At 46.0% G+C, this 13,567-nt stretch overlaps 1 protein-coding gene across 4 annotated transcripts in view; it reads left to right on the forward strand.

Annotated features, from left to right (window-relative positions):
- The first annotated feature begins 11,247 nt into the window (after nt 1-11,247).
- LOC140064372 (myosin light chain kinase, smooth muscle-like) overlaps nt 11,248-13,567 on the forward strand; it is a 45,281-nt gene continuing 42,961 nt past the window's right edge. The window contains exon 1 of one of the 4 annotated variants that reach the window (XM_072111197.1): nt 11,248-11,402. Coding sequence is in view for 1 of the 4 variants with exons in the window: in XM_072111196.1 (XP_071967297.1) it covers nt 12,793-12,805 (13 nt within the window). In the remaining 3 variants the exon portion in view is untranslated. Of the gene's footprint in view, nt 11,403-12,729; nt 12,806-13,567 lie in introns of those variants that run through there. The other 3 variants (XM_072111199.1, XM_072111196.1, XM_072111201.1) reach the window with 3 other exon arrangements.

Below are 13,567 nucleotides of genomic sequence, written 5' to 3' on the forward strand. Positions count from 1 at the left end.
TGCAACTACTAACATCACCCTTAGGGTGAAGACACACGTGGCATTTTTAGGCCGTTTTTCAGCCGTTTTTAGTTAGTGCGTTTTCAGATCGTAAAAAACGCATACGTTTTTTGAAAACGCATGTGTTTTTGACAGGTTTGACCAATTATCTTAATTCAAACTGGTCAAAAACGCATGCGTTTTCAAAAAACGCATGCATTTTTTAACGCATTCGTTTTTAACGATCTGAAAACGCACTAAAAACGGCCTAAAAACGCCATGTGTGTCTTCACCCTTAGGCTGGTGCCACACGTAGCAGGTTTGAAAACCCAGACAAAGCCGCGCCCACTGGCCGATCGCATCAGCGTTTCTATGGAAATGCCTGCGATGGGGAACGAGCCGCCGGTGTTTTGCGTTAAATTAACACAAAACACCGGCGGCTCGTTCCCCATCGCAGGGGTTTCCATAGAATCGCCGATGCGATCGGGCCGAGGCCTTAGGGCACGTTCACACGTTGCGTTTTGACCTGCGTTTTCATTGCGTTTGAAATGCATATACAACAGCTGAGGAGGGGTGATTTGCCTAATTACATCACTGTTAACATTTCGTTTACAAAACGCATCGTAAACGATGTTAACAACACGTTAACGCATGTGTTTTGTTAACACAGGCGTTAACATCGCGTTTACAAACGTAAACGGTACTGTAATTAGGCAAATCACCTCTCATCAGCTGTTGTATATGTGTTTGAAACGTAATGAAAACGCAACCAAAACGCGATGTGTGAACACGCCCTTAGGGTGATGCCACACATGGCGTTTTGAACCAGTTTTTGATCCGTTTTTAAGCAGTCCATTAAAAAACGCATGCGTTAAAAAAATGCATCAGTTTTAAAAACGCAGGTGTTTTTTGAAAACGCATCAATTTTTTACCATTTTTAATTAATGGCAAAACCTGTCAAAAACGGATGCATTTTCAAAAAACGCATGCGTTTTTACATCTAGGCGTCCGTTCATAACGCAAACAAGGGGGGGGGCGGTTCTCGGCCCAAACGCACATGCGATTCCAGAGAAATGCATGCGATCGGCTTATCAATCACATGTATTTCCCTGGATGCGTTTTGTAAACGGAAATGTTAACAGTGATGTAATTAGGCAAATCACCTCTCCTCAGCTGTTGTATATGCGTTAATTAAAACTGGTCAAAAATTAATGCATTTTTAACCCCTTCCCGACATTTGACGTAATAGTACTGCTTGGCGGGAGGTGCGTTCCCGCAAAATGCAGTACTATTGCGTCAAGCTTCTGGCACCGGCTCCTGAACGGAGCCGGCGCCAGAAGCTGCGGGTGTTGGCTATATATTATAGCCGACACCCGCCTCTAACACACGCTCCTCCGATCGCAGCCCCGGGACTGCCGGTGCCCGGGGCTGCGCGATCTTCATCCAGAAGCCGGGTCCCTGCCTTCTTGCAGGACCCGGCTGTAAGATACTGGGCATGCGCAGCATGCTCAGTGTCTTACATTACACAGTGCAATACATCTGTATTGCACTGTGTAACCTGTAAAAGAGCTTGAACAAGTGATCAGAAGATCACTTGTTCAAGCTAAGATGTCAGTAACTGTAAAAAAAAGTAAAAAAAATAAATAAAGCTTTTTTTAAAATAAAAATAAATAATAAAAGAAAGTGAAAGTCCCCCCAAACACCACATTTCCCTGTACACAAGTAATAAAGTATAAAAAACACTAAATCACAAAAAAAACCCACTTATTTGGTATTGCTGCGTCCGTAACAATCTGTACAATAAATCCTAATCAGAATTGGAACCGCTCGGTGAACGTGGTAAAAAAAAAAACCCCAAAACTTGCCAAAAATTTAAACTTTTTATCAAATTGCTTTACAAAAAATGTTCTAAAAAGGGATCCGAAAAAGTTACAATCACCAAAATGATACCAATGAAAAGAACATCTTGTCACGCAAAAAATAAGCTTACAACCAGCTCCGTCAACCAAAAAGTACTATAGTTATGCTGCTATAAGGATGGCAATACTAAAACAAATGCAATTTTTTCTATTCTAGTTTTCCTTCAATAAAATTGGACAAATATAAAATAAACTATATAAATGAGGTATCACCGTAATCGTGGTGATCCGTAGAATAAAGATAATATATTATTGCTATGCTACAGTGAACACCCCCCCCAAAAAAATGCTAAAAATCCAAAACAAGAATTAATGATTTGATTTTCCTCCACATGTAAAAAGTTAATAAAATTGCTTCAATAAGCTAAAAACCCACTAAAATGAAGTTTTTTTTACAGTGCATCTCATCTCGCAAAAAATAAGCCCTTATTTGTCTAAATTGCTTAAAAAATAAAGATTGTAGACACGGTGATCGGGGCAGGGTGGCGGCTGTTCCTGACAGCCACCAATTGTGCCTTGCGGGCCAGAGGGGTTTTGTTTCCCCCCTCTGTCCATGTTTGCCACTTTGGTCTATTTGGTCCAGCCAAAAGCAGCAGTATTCGTCACAATGGGCATCGCTAGGGTGAATAAGAGCAACACTTGGCGATAATTTCCTTACGAAAAACGAAGATTTGGTACAAAAGCGCTGGCCGTGCACATTGTACAGATTATGCTGTACAACTTTTACGTGCTGTTGAAATGTGCAGGTCCTGCCGTATCATTACTCCGTTTTCAAGAGAAACATATTAGGAAACTAATATTGGGACAAGAAGGACGGGGCCCCAGTGCCTCTGGATTAGATGTTCCTGTGTTTTGCCAGGACAGCATTTTCCCAGTGAATTCTGCTGCTTCTAATGGTAGGACTCAATAAAGAGCCTGTTCCAAAAGAGGAGTTAAGATGGACACGATATACTACTAAGAGACCTGCGACAACTCCAGAGTGACAAAAGTTTAGTTGGTCCCCTGGTATATTCTATGTTAGGATCAGTGGATCCTCTGGACCACCGCGGGAGATGTAACTAGCCAACACCCGGAACCGGAGCCTAGCGGCACCTGGTATTCACCAGAGCCCGTCATAAAGCGGGTTGGACTTGCTGCGGCAGGATACCACTAGGTCTTTCCCAGGTGTGACTAGTCCACGGTGGCAGCCGAGGTCGAGGTACCTTAGCGGATGACAATCTCATAGACAGGTCCAGGCACAGGGTCAGGGCAGGCGGCAGAGATGCAACGTCAGGTCCAAGTCCGGGGTCAGCAACAGGAGGTCCAGGCAGGTGGGAACGGGAACACAGGCACACGGAACACAGCAACACCGAGGAACTCAGGTAACACAGGACTCAGGAGCGGGAACATACTGGAATACACGGGAACGCAGGAATACTCGCTTGGAAGCTTTCTCTAAGGCTATGAGGCACAAAGATCCGGCAAGGAACACAGGAAGAGGCAGGATTCTTAAAGGTGAGGTGTTCAGCCAGTGCACCAATTAGCGGTGTGCTGGCCCTTTAAATTTTCGGCAGGGGACGCGCGCGAACGGAAGTCTGAGGAAGCGCAGGAGCCGGGAGAGGTAAGAGAGACCGGGCAGCAGCGGGGGAACATGAAGGAGCACAGATGCGCCCACGATCCGTGACAGGGATCGCGGGAGCACCCGTGACAGTACACCCCCCTTCAGCCTCCCTCTCTTCTTGGGCCTGAGAAAACGTTGGAGCAGGCTCTTGTCCAGGATGTTATCCTCTGGCTCCCAGGATCTCTCCTCAGGACCAAATCCTTTCCAGTCTACCAGAAACAACCGCCTACCTCTCACAGTCTTAGTATCCAGGATCTCTTTCACCTCGAAGACATCGGTGGAATCAGCTTGTGGTGCCGGAGGAGGAGTAATTTGTCGGTTGAAGCGGTTGAAGATGACTGGCTTAAGGAGAGAAACGTGGAAAGAATTAGGAATGCGCATGCTGGGAGGCAGACGCAACTTGTAAGCCACCGGGTTGATGCGGCCGAGAATTTCAAATGGACCCAAGAACCGGGGTCCCAATTTATAGCTCGGGATCTTCAGCCGAACATACTTGGCGGACAGCCAGACCCTGTCACCAGGAGCTAAAACAGGAAATGGTCGGCGTCTTTTGTCTGCTTGACGCTTGGTCTGGGCTGTTGCTCGGAGCAATGAGGTGTGGACTTGCTCCCAGATGGCTTTCAGATCACGTACCAGGTCCTCCACAGCAGGAACATCTGCAGACGTGGGTAACGGAAGAGGAGGCCGAGGATGCAGTCCGTAGTTAATAAAAAAGGGAGCAGAACCGGCAGAAGTGGAGTCCAGGGAATTGTAAGAGAACTCCGCCCATGGTAGAAGAGATGCCCAGTCGTCCTGACGGGCAGAGACGAAGTGGCGGAGATAGCAACCTAAAGTCTGATTCACCCTTTCCACTTGGCCGTTAGTCTGTGGGTGATAGGCGGAAGAGAAGTCCAAGTTCACCTGCAACTGGTTGCACAGAGATCTCCAGAATTTGGACACAAACTGAACTCCTCGATCCGAGACGATGTGCTGAGGGAGACCATGTAGCCGGAAAATATGCTGGAAGAAGAGGCTGGCGAGACGTGGAGCAGAAGGCAAACCTGGTAGAGGGACAAAGTGAGACATCTTCGAAAAGCAGTCAGTCACCACCCAGATAACGGTGTTGCCAGAAGATGGCGGTAGATCCGTAACAAAGTCCATAGCCACATGAGACCATGGGCTGGTAGGCACGGGTAACGGCAACAGAAGACTAGCAGGTTTTAGTCGTGAAGGCTTGTTGCGGGCACAAGAGGCACAGGAACCCACAAAATCCCGAACGTCCTTGACCAAATCAGGCCACCAGTAGAATCGGGAAATTAAGGCCACAGAGCGCTGCACCCCAGGGTGCCCAGCCACACGAGAAGAATGTCCCCAGGTCAGAATCCTCTTTCGGAGACCAGGTCGCACATAAGTCTTGCCGGGAGGCAGCTGCCGGAGGTCCACCGGCGCGGCAAGCACAAGTCTCTCTGGAGGAACAATATGCCTCGGAGCAGAGTCCTCCCCCATAACATCAGAAGCACGGGACAAGGCGTCAGCCTTGATGTTTTTCTCTGCAGGGCGAAAATGGATTCGGAATTCAAAGCGAGAAAAGAAGAGGGACCACCGGGCTTGACGTGGATTCAAACGCTGAGCCGTCTGAAGGTACTGAAGGTTTTTGTGGTCCGTGAAAATGCTGACTGGAAATCGGGCTCCCTCCAGCAGATGACGCCACTCTTCCAAAGCCAGCTTGATGGCTAGAAGCTCCCGAGCTCCAATGGAATAATTTCTCTCCGCGGAGGAGAAGGTTTTGGAGAAGAAACCACAAGTGAGTGTTCGTCCCCTGGGACCCTTCTGGGTAAGGACTGCCCCAGCACCCACGGAGGAGGCATCAACCTCCACCAGGAACGGCTTTTCAGTATCCGGTCGGGTAAGAACTGAAGCGGAGGAAAAAGCAGTTTTTAATTTCGTGAAGGCTTCTTCTGCTGCTGGTGGCCAGACACGGGGATTAGCACCCTTTTTCGTAAGCGCCACCATCGGCGCGACCAAAGATGAGAAGTGTGGGATAAATTGTCTATAATAATTAGCAAAGCCCAGAAATCTTTGTATAGCTCGCAGTCCCACTGGGCGTGGCCACTGAAGAACCGCAGATAACTTGGCAGGATCCATCTGCAAACCTTTATCAGAAATTATGTAGCCGAGGAATGGAAGGCTCCTCTGATGAAAGTGGCACTTCTCCAGCTTGGCATAGAGGTGGTTTGTCCTGAGGAGGCTGAGAACTTGCCGTACATGAGACTGGTGGGACTCCAGATTGGAAGAATACACAAGGATGTCATCCAGGTACACCACAACACAACTGTACAATAAGTCCCGGAAAATATCATTTACAAATTCCTGGAAAACGGCTGGCGCATTACAAAGTCCGAAGGGCATAACTAGATATTCAAAATGCCCATCACGGGTGTTAAAGGCGGTCTTCCACTCGTCACCCTTCCTGATGCGGATAAGGTTGTAGGCCCCACGAAGATCCAATTTGGATAAAATTCTTGCACCCCGCAGACGATCAAATAGCTCCGTGATAAGCGGCAGAGGATAGCGGTTCCTAACGGTGACCTTGTTAAGACCGTGATAGTCTATACAGGGGCGGAGAGAGCCATCCTTTTTTGTGACAAAAAAGAAACCAGCGCCAGCTGGCGAGGAGGATTTGCGGATGAAACCTCTTTGCAGATTTTCCTTAACATATTCCGACATAGCAGCAGTCTCAGGAACCGAGAGCGGATACACCCGACCCCGTGGTGGAGAAGATCCTGGCAGTAGGTCAATGGGGCAATCATAGGGACGATGTGGAGGAAGGATCTCGGCTTGTTTTTTAGAAAACACGTCTGCAAAGTCCCGGTACGAAGCTGGAAGTCCCTCCAGAGGCTTGGGAGACAAGGTAGCAGTCCTGACAGGGAGCGGATGTGGAACCGTCATGCAGCGTGAGGAGCAATCTGGACCCCAACGGAGAATCTCCCCAGAAGACCAGTCCAGAACAGGGGCATGATGCTGCAACCAGGGGAGACCCAGCAGGAGAGTGGAAGTGCACTGTGGCAGCACAAAAAAGGAGAGTCTCTCTTTATGTAATGCACCAACTTGAAGGAGCAGGGGTTCAGTGCGAAACCAGATAGGCACGGAGAGAATCTGGCCACTGACAGAGGCAATGGACAAGGGCTTCTCAAGACGAACCACCGGGAAGTGATGCAGGGCGACCAGTGCAGCATCTACAAAGTTTGCTGTGGAGCCCGAATCCAGGAAAGCGGAAACCTGGACCGGAGTACCGGTGCCAATGCTGAGGAGCACAGGGAGAATCAAGCGTGGAGAAGCTTTATTCACACCTAGGGACGCTTCTCCTTCGAACATCAATTCGAGTGGCCAAGGTGATGAGGTCACTCAGAGTAGATGGAAGGTCCCGAGCTGCCAGTGCGTCCTTAACCTGCGCAGAGAGCCCTTTCTTAAATGTAGCGATGAGGGCTGCATCGTTCCAAGCAAGTTCAGAAGCCAGGGTGCGGAATTGAACTGCGTACTCTCCCACCGATGAGTTGCCCTGACGCAAGTTCAACAATGCAGACTCCGCAGAGGAGGCTCGTGCTGGTTCCTCGAAGACTGACCGGAACTCTGACAGAAACGCAGTGAGGCTAGACACAACCGGGTCATCTCTGTCCCAAAGCGGGGTAGCCCAGGCCAGGGCTTTCCCGGAAAGAAGGCTGAGGACAAATGCCACCTTGGACCGCTCTGTGGCAAATTGCGACGGCATGAGTTCTATGTGCAAGGAGCACTGGGTTATGAAGCCCCTGTACATCTTGGCATCTCCATCATACTTGCCGGGCAAAGAGAGGCGTAGCCTGGGTTCAGCAGCAGGAAGATAAGCCGGGGTAGCAGGGGTCGCAGCGGCCGCTTCAGGAGACTGTTGCTGATGTTGGGTAGCTAGTAGTTGTTGTAGCATGGCGGTGCTTGCTCTAGCTGATTCCGCTGTGCTGCAATCTGCCGGGACTGGTGGATCACGATGGTGGCGAGATCAGGCTGACTGGGAGAAGGATCTTACTGTTAGGATCAGTGGATCCTCTGGACCACCGCGGGAGATGTAACTAGCCAACACCCGGAACCGGAGCCTAGCGGCACCTTGTATTCACCAGAGCCCGCCGCAAAGCGGGTTGGACTTGCTGCGGCAGGATACCACTAGGTCGTTCCCAGGTGTGACTAGTCCACGGTGGCAGCCGAGGTCGAGGTACCTTAGCGGATGACAATCTCATAGACAGGTCCAGGCACAGGGTCAGGGCAGGCGGCAGAGATGCAACGTCAGGTCCAAGTCCGGGGTCAGCAACAGGAGGTCCAGGCAGGTGGGAACGGGAACACAGGCACACGGAACACAGCAACACGGAGGAACTCAGGTAACACAGGACTCAGGAGCGGGAACACACGGGAACACAGGAATACGCTGGAATACACGGGAACGCAGGGATACTCGCTTGGAAGCTTTCTCTAAGGCTATGAGGCACAAAGATCCGGCAAGGAACACAGGAAGAGGCAGGATTCTTAAAGGTGAGGTGTTCAGCCAGTGCACCAATTAGCGGTGCGCTGGCCCTTTAAATTTTCGGCCGGAGCCGCGCGCACGGCAGTCCGAGGAAGCGCAGGAGCCGGGAGAGGTAAGAGAGACCGGGCAGCAGCGGGGGCACATGAAGGAGCACGGATGCGCCCGCGATCCGTGACAGGGATCGCGGGAGCACCCGTGACATTCTACCTCCTTATACGCAAGACATTCACAATTCACGTCCAACCTGTTGTGAATTCATTTCAGTAAAATGAATAATTGTAACAACTGTTATGTCCCGTTACTCCCTATACCCCTCCATTATTTCATAACGGGCGCCACATAATGGGCACTGAACTTTCCAAAAATAATTGCAATTTCCATCTTGGACTCCATTGCACATCATATTTGGAAACCACCTATATGTTCAAAATGCTCATTTCACCACATGTATTACCCTACACCACATATTACACCTTGCTAAATTCCCCAAGGGGTGTATATTAAACAATTAGGGTCACTTTTCGGGTTTTCCTTTGTTTTGGTACCACTACGGCTCTCCAAATGTATCCTGACACATGTGAAGGATTTCTGTCAAATTTGGCCTCTAAAAGACAAACATCCCTCTTTTCCTCTACTGTGCGCCCATAAAGTATTTTATTTGCACATGTGGGGTACTTCTACACTCGGGAGTAATTTAATATATTTTTACGGGGTTATTTAATATATTATCCCTTGTGGCTTACAAAAATTAGGGGTAAAGTGACATTTATAGGAAAATTTTCACCTTTTTAATGTTTAGGGCCTAATTGGATCATTTACCTGTAGGGGAAAATACATATATAACACATTGCAAAATTCTCTAAGGGGTGTGCATTCAAAAATTAGGGACACTTTTCGGATTCTAATCTGTTTTATACCACTAGGGTTCTCCAAATGCATGTCAAACATTTCTGTCAAATTTGGCTTCTAAAAGGCAAACATCCCCCTTTCCTTTTACTGTGCGCCCATACAACATTTTATATACACATGTGGGGTACTTCTACACTCGAGAGAAATAGTTTACACATTTTGGGGGGTTAGTACATTTTTTTTATCCCTTGTGGCTATAAAAAATTAGGAGTAAAATGACCTTTATAGGAAAATTTTTACCTTTTTCCTATTTAAGTCCTAATGAAATCAAACACCTTTACGGACAAATACACATATTACACCTTGCTAAATTCTCTAAGGGGTGTGCTTTCCAAAATGGTGATACTTGTTGGGGTTCCGCTCTGTTTTGGTACCACTACGGCTCTCTAAATGCATCCTGACACATGTAAAGGATGTCTGTCAAATTTGGCTTCTAAAAGGCCAACGCCCCTCTTTCCCTTCTGAGCTTCACTGCGTACCCATACAACATTTTATTTGCATGTGTGGGGCAATTTTATACTCGGGAGAAATGCTAGTACACATTTTTTGGGGTTGTTTCATCTTTAATGCCTTATGGGATACAAAAATTAGCCGTAAAAGTGACTTTTATGGGAAAATGTTCATCTTTTTCCTTTTAGGGACCTAATTGAAGCAAACACCTGTAGGGGAAAATACACATATTACACCTTGCTAAATTTTCCAAAGGGTGCACTTTCCAAAATGGTGACACTTGTTGGGGTTCCCCTCTGTTTTGGTACCACTAGGGCTTTCCAAATGCATCCTGACACATGTAAAGGATGATTGTCAAATCTGGCTTCTAAAAGGCCAACGCCCCTCTTTCCCTTCTGAGCTTCACTGCGTACCCATACAACACTTTATATGCAAAAGTGGTGCAGTTCTGTGCTTAGGAGAAATAGTTTTACACATTTATGGGGGGTGTTTCATCTTTTATCCCTTGTGGCTTACAAAAATTTGGGGTAAAAGTGACTTTTTTGAGAAAATTTTCACCTTTTTTCCCTTTTGGGGTCTAATTGAATCAAACACCTGTTGGGGCAAATACACAAATTACACCTTGCTAAACTTTCCAAGGGGTGTACTTTCCAAAATGGTGTCTCATGTTGGGGCTTTCCTCTGTTTTGGTACCATTAGGGCTCTCCAAATGCATCCTGACACATGTAAACTTTTTCAGCCATATTTGCCCTCCAAAAACGAAACAACGCTCTTTCCATTCCAAGTGCCCCCCTGTGCCCGTACAGCAGGGTACAGTGACAAAATGGGTATTGGCATGATCAGGAGGAATTTCCCTAAACATTGTAAAATGCATTTTCCTTTTTAACCCATTGTGAAGGTGCAAATTTTAGTGTTCAATGAATCTATAGTAAGATAAAATTACATTTCTGTAATTTCACTTTCATTTATCTTTCACCCTCATGAAACGCTCATAGGGTTAACAAAATTCCCAAAGGTTGTTTTGAATATTTTGATGGGTGTAGTTTCTAAAATGGTGTCATTTGTGGGGTTTTCCTGTCATGTGGGCCTTATAAAGTCACTTCTAACTAAATTGACCCTCCAAAAGTAGGTTTTGATGACTTTCGTGAAAATCTGAAAAATTGCACCTAAAGTTATAAGCCTCCTAACATCCTAAAAAAAGGAAAAGATGTTTGAAAAATGATGCCAAGTTAAAGCAGACATATGGAAAATGTTAGTTATCAAGTTATTTTAGTGATATGACCAACTTTCCAAAAAGTAGAAAATTTTGAATTTGGAAAACATTGTTTTTTTCAAAATTTTTGCCAAATTTCCATGTATTTCATAAATAAATACTAAACATATTGTTTAAATTTCTTAACCAACATGAAGTACAATGTGTCACGAAAAAACAATCTCAAAATCAACTGGATATGTTAAAGCGTTCCAAAGTTATAACCACTTAAATAGACACATGTCAGATTTTAAAAAATGGGCCGTGTCAGGAAGGTGAAAAGTGGCTTCAGCGTTAAGGGGTTAACGGACTGCTTAAAAACAGACTAAAAACGGGTTCAAAACGCCATGATGCCACCCTAAAGACTTTTCTCTGTTATCACTCAGGATTCAAAAAAATTCCTTCCAATATGGCGCCACCTCTGCCCATAGGTTGTACATGGTATTGCAGCTACATTGAAGTGAATAGCTGATCTGTAGTACCAGGCACTACCTGTATACAACTGTGTCATTGTTGGAGGAAGGCAGACATGTTTTTAAATCATAGACCACCCCTCTTCTACCTCAAAAATCAGGTGTGACATCAATTCAATTATACTTGGGGACTATTGCTATATACAAGGGGAGAGGTAACACACGTATACAGCAGCATAGTGACATTGTTCTCTTATTAGATACTTGCTCGTCTATTGGTCTCAGCTGGTTAGTCCTCTCATAGGTTTCCCTGTAGACAGATCTCAGGCCTATTCTCCCTGGGATTTCCATCCTGGTAAGTAGTTATCAGTTACATGGCTATGTACTTATTACTCTCATATTCACAGCAGGAACAAGCTATATGGCAGTGATGGCGAACCTATGACACGCATAGCCATTTTCAGTGACACGTGGCCACCAGAGGGTGAAGACACACACGGCGTTTTTGGGCAGTTTTTGGGCCGTTTTTACTAAGTGCGTTTTCAGATCGTTAAAAAACGCATCTGTTTTTAAAAAACGCATGCGTTTTTTAACACATGCGTTTTTAACGATCTAAAAATTGTCATTGCGCAATTTCGGAAAAACGGACAAAAACGGATGCGTTTTTAAAAACGCATGCGTTTTTAACGATCTGAAAACACACTTAGTAAAAACGGCCCAAAAACGGCCCAAAAACGCCATGTGTGTCTTCACCCTAAGGCCGGCACCACACGTGGCGCTTTGTCTGCGCTTGCAAACGCAGACAAAGTCGCGCCCACCGGGGCTGGCCTCGGCCCGATCGCATCGGCGTTTCTATGGAAACGCCTGCGATCGGGAATGAGCCGCCGGTGTTTCGCGCTAAATTAACGCAAAACACCGGCGGCTCGTTCCCGACTTTGTTTGCGTTTGCAAGCGCAGACAAAGCGCTACGTGTGGCACCGGCCTTAGCTGGTCCAAAACTTGCCATTTTGTCTGCGTTTGCAAACACAGACAAAGCCGCACCCACCGGGGCGGCCCGATCGCATTGGTGTTTCTATGGAAACGCCTGCGATTGGGAATGAACCCGTTTTTGGTCCGCTTTTAAGCGGTCCATTAAAAAAAGCATCCGTTTTTTTAAAACGCATCAGTTTTACCAATTATCTTAATTAAAACTGGTCAAAAACGGATGCGTTTAAAAAAACGGATGCGTTTTTTAACGGACTGCTTAAAAACGTCCCAAAAACGGGTTAAAAACGCTGTGTGTGCATTTAAGGGTGCGTTCATTGCGTTTTCAAATGCAACGCAAATCCCCAGGTTGGTCCTCGACCAAATCACATCAACGTTTCCAGTGAAATGCATGTGATCAGTAACCGACCCCGTCTTTTACATGTACACAATGCGCCATCCTCGACAATGAATTGGAAGCTGCACATGTGAATGCACCCTGATAGTAAAAAATAGGTTAAAAACTTTATTCAAGCGAAAAATGGTGCATATAAACGTATGTCACTGTATCCATGCCGTATCCGTTTAAAATGCTGTGGGCCACCTAATGGTGGCTGGCTGACTATTGGTTGGCTGACAGAATGCACCTCCCACTGGTTCTGGTAAATCCGTCCTGCACACGGAACTAACTCCTTTGTGAGCTGCCAGCCTAAACCCAAACCATGGATATGAAACCCGTGGAGCTGCCGGCTGTAACGCAATTATGACTTTCAGCATGTCCCATGAATCATCAGTGTATACATAGATATTATATAATACATCGATGCACTAGAACAAGTTACCTTTATTTGATGTGTTTAATATACTCATTGTTCAATTCTGGCTTTGTTTTTCAGTGGTGCTTTTAATGATGAAGCATCAACCTGAGAAAACAAATCTAAAAAGCTATAGTTGGCTATGAGAGTTGAATACACCTGCACAGAATAACACAGAACTCGTGTGTGGGCCTGATACTGGCGTGCGGGTATAATGTACTGATGACAATATTGTGCTAGGGACATGATGTGCTACCATGGTAGTTTTGTAAATGCAAAAAATGTTAACGGTAATGTAATTAGTAAAATCAGCTCCCCTCTGTAGAAATGAATTTTCATGCCAATGCATATGTGATTGTCCGCAGGCCGCCCCAGTATGTTTTTAATTCCGTTACAAAATAGGAACGTGTGGCATCACCCTTAGGCCGGCGACACGTGTGCCGCTGGTCGTAGGGTGATGCAACACATGGCATTTTTGGTCCGTTTTTAATCACATATTTTCAGTCTGTAAACGTTTACCATGCATTTGGCTGCTTACAACCTGTTTATCTATTAATATTATTGGGTAAAACGGTCAAATACACATGCGTTTTCAAAAATGCATTCGCTTTTAAACGGACTGGAAACACATTCTTAAAAACTGACTAAAACCACCATGTGTGCAGTCTGTTAAAAAAAATGCATTCTTTGAAAAACGTGTGTGTTTTTAAAACGCATCCTTTTTCTGAAAATGCAGTAGTTT

This window comes from Engystomops pustulosus, chromosome 6 (genome assembly GCF_040894005.1).
Source record: "Engystomops pustulosus chromosome 6, aEngPut4.maternal, whole genome shotgun sequence".
NCBI classification, from domain to species: Eukaryota; Metazoa; Chordata; class Amphibia; order Anura; family Leptodactylidae; genus Engystomops; species Engystomops pustulosus.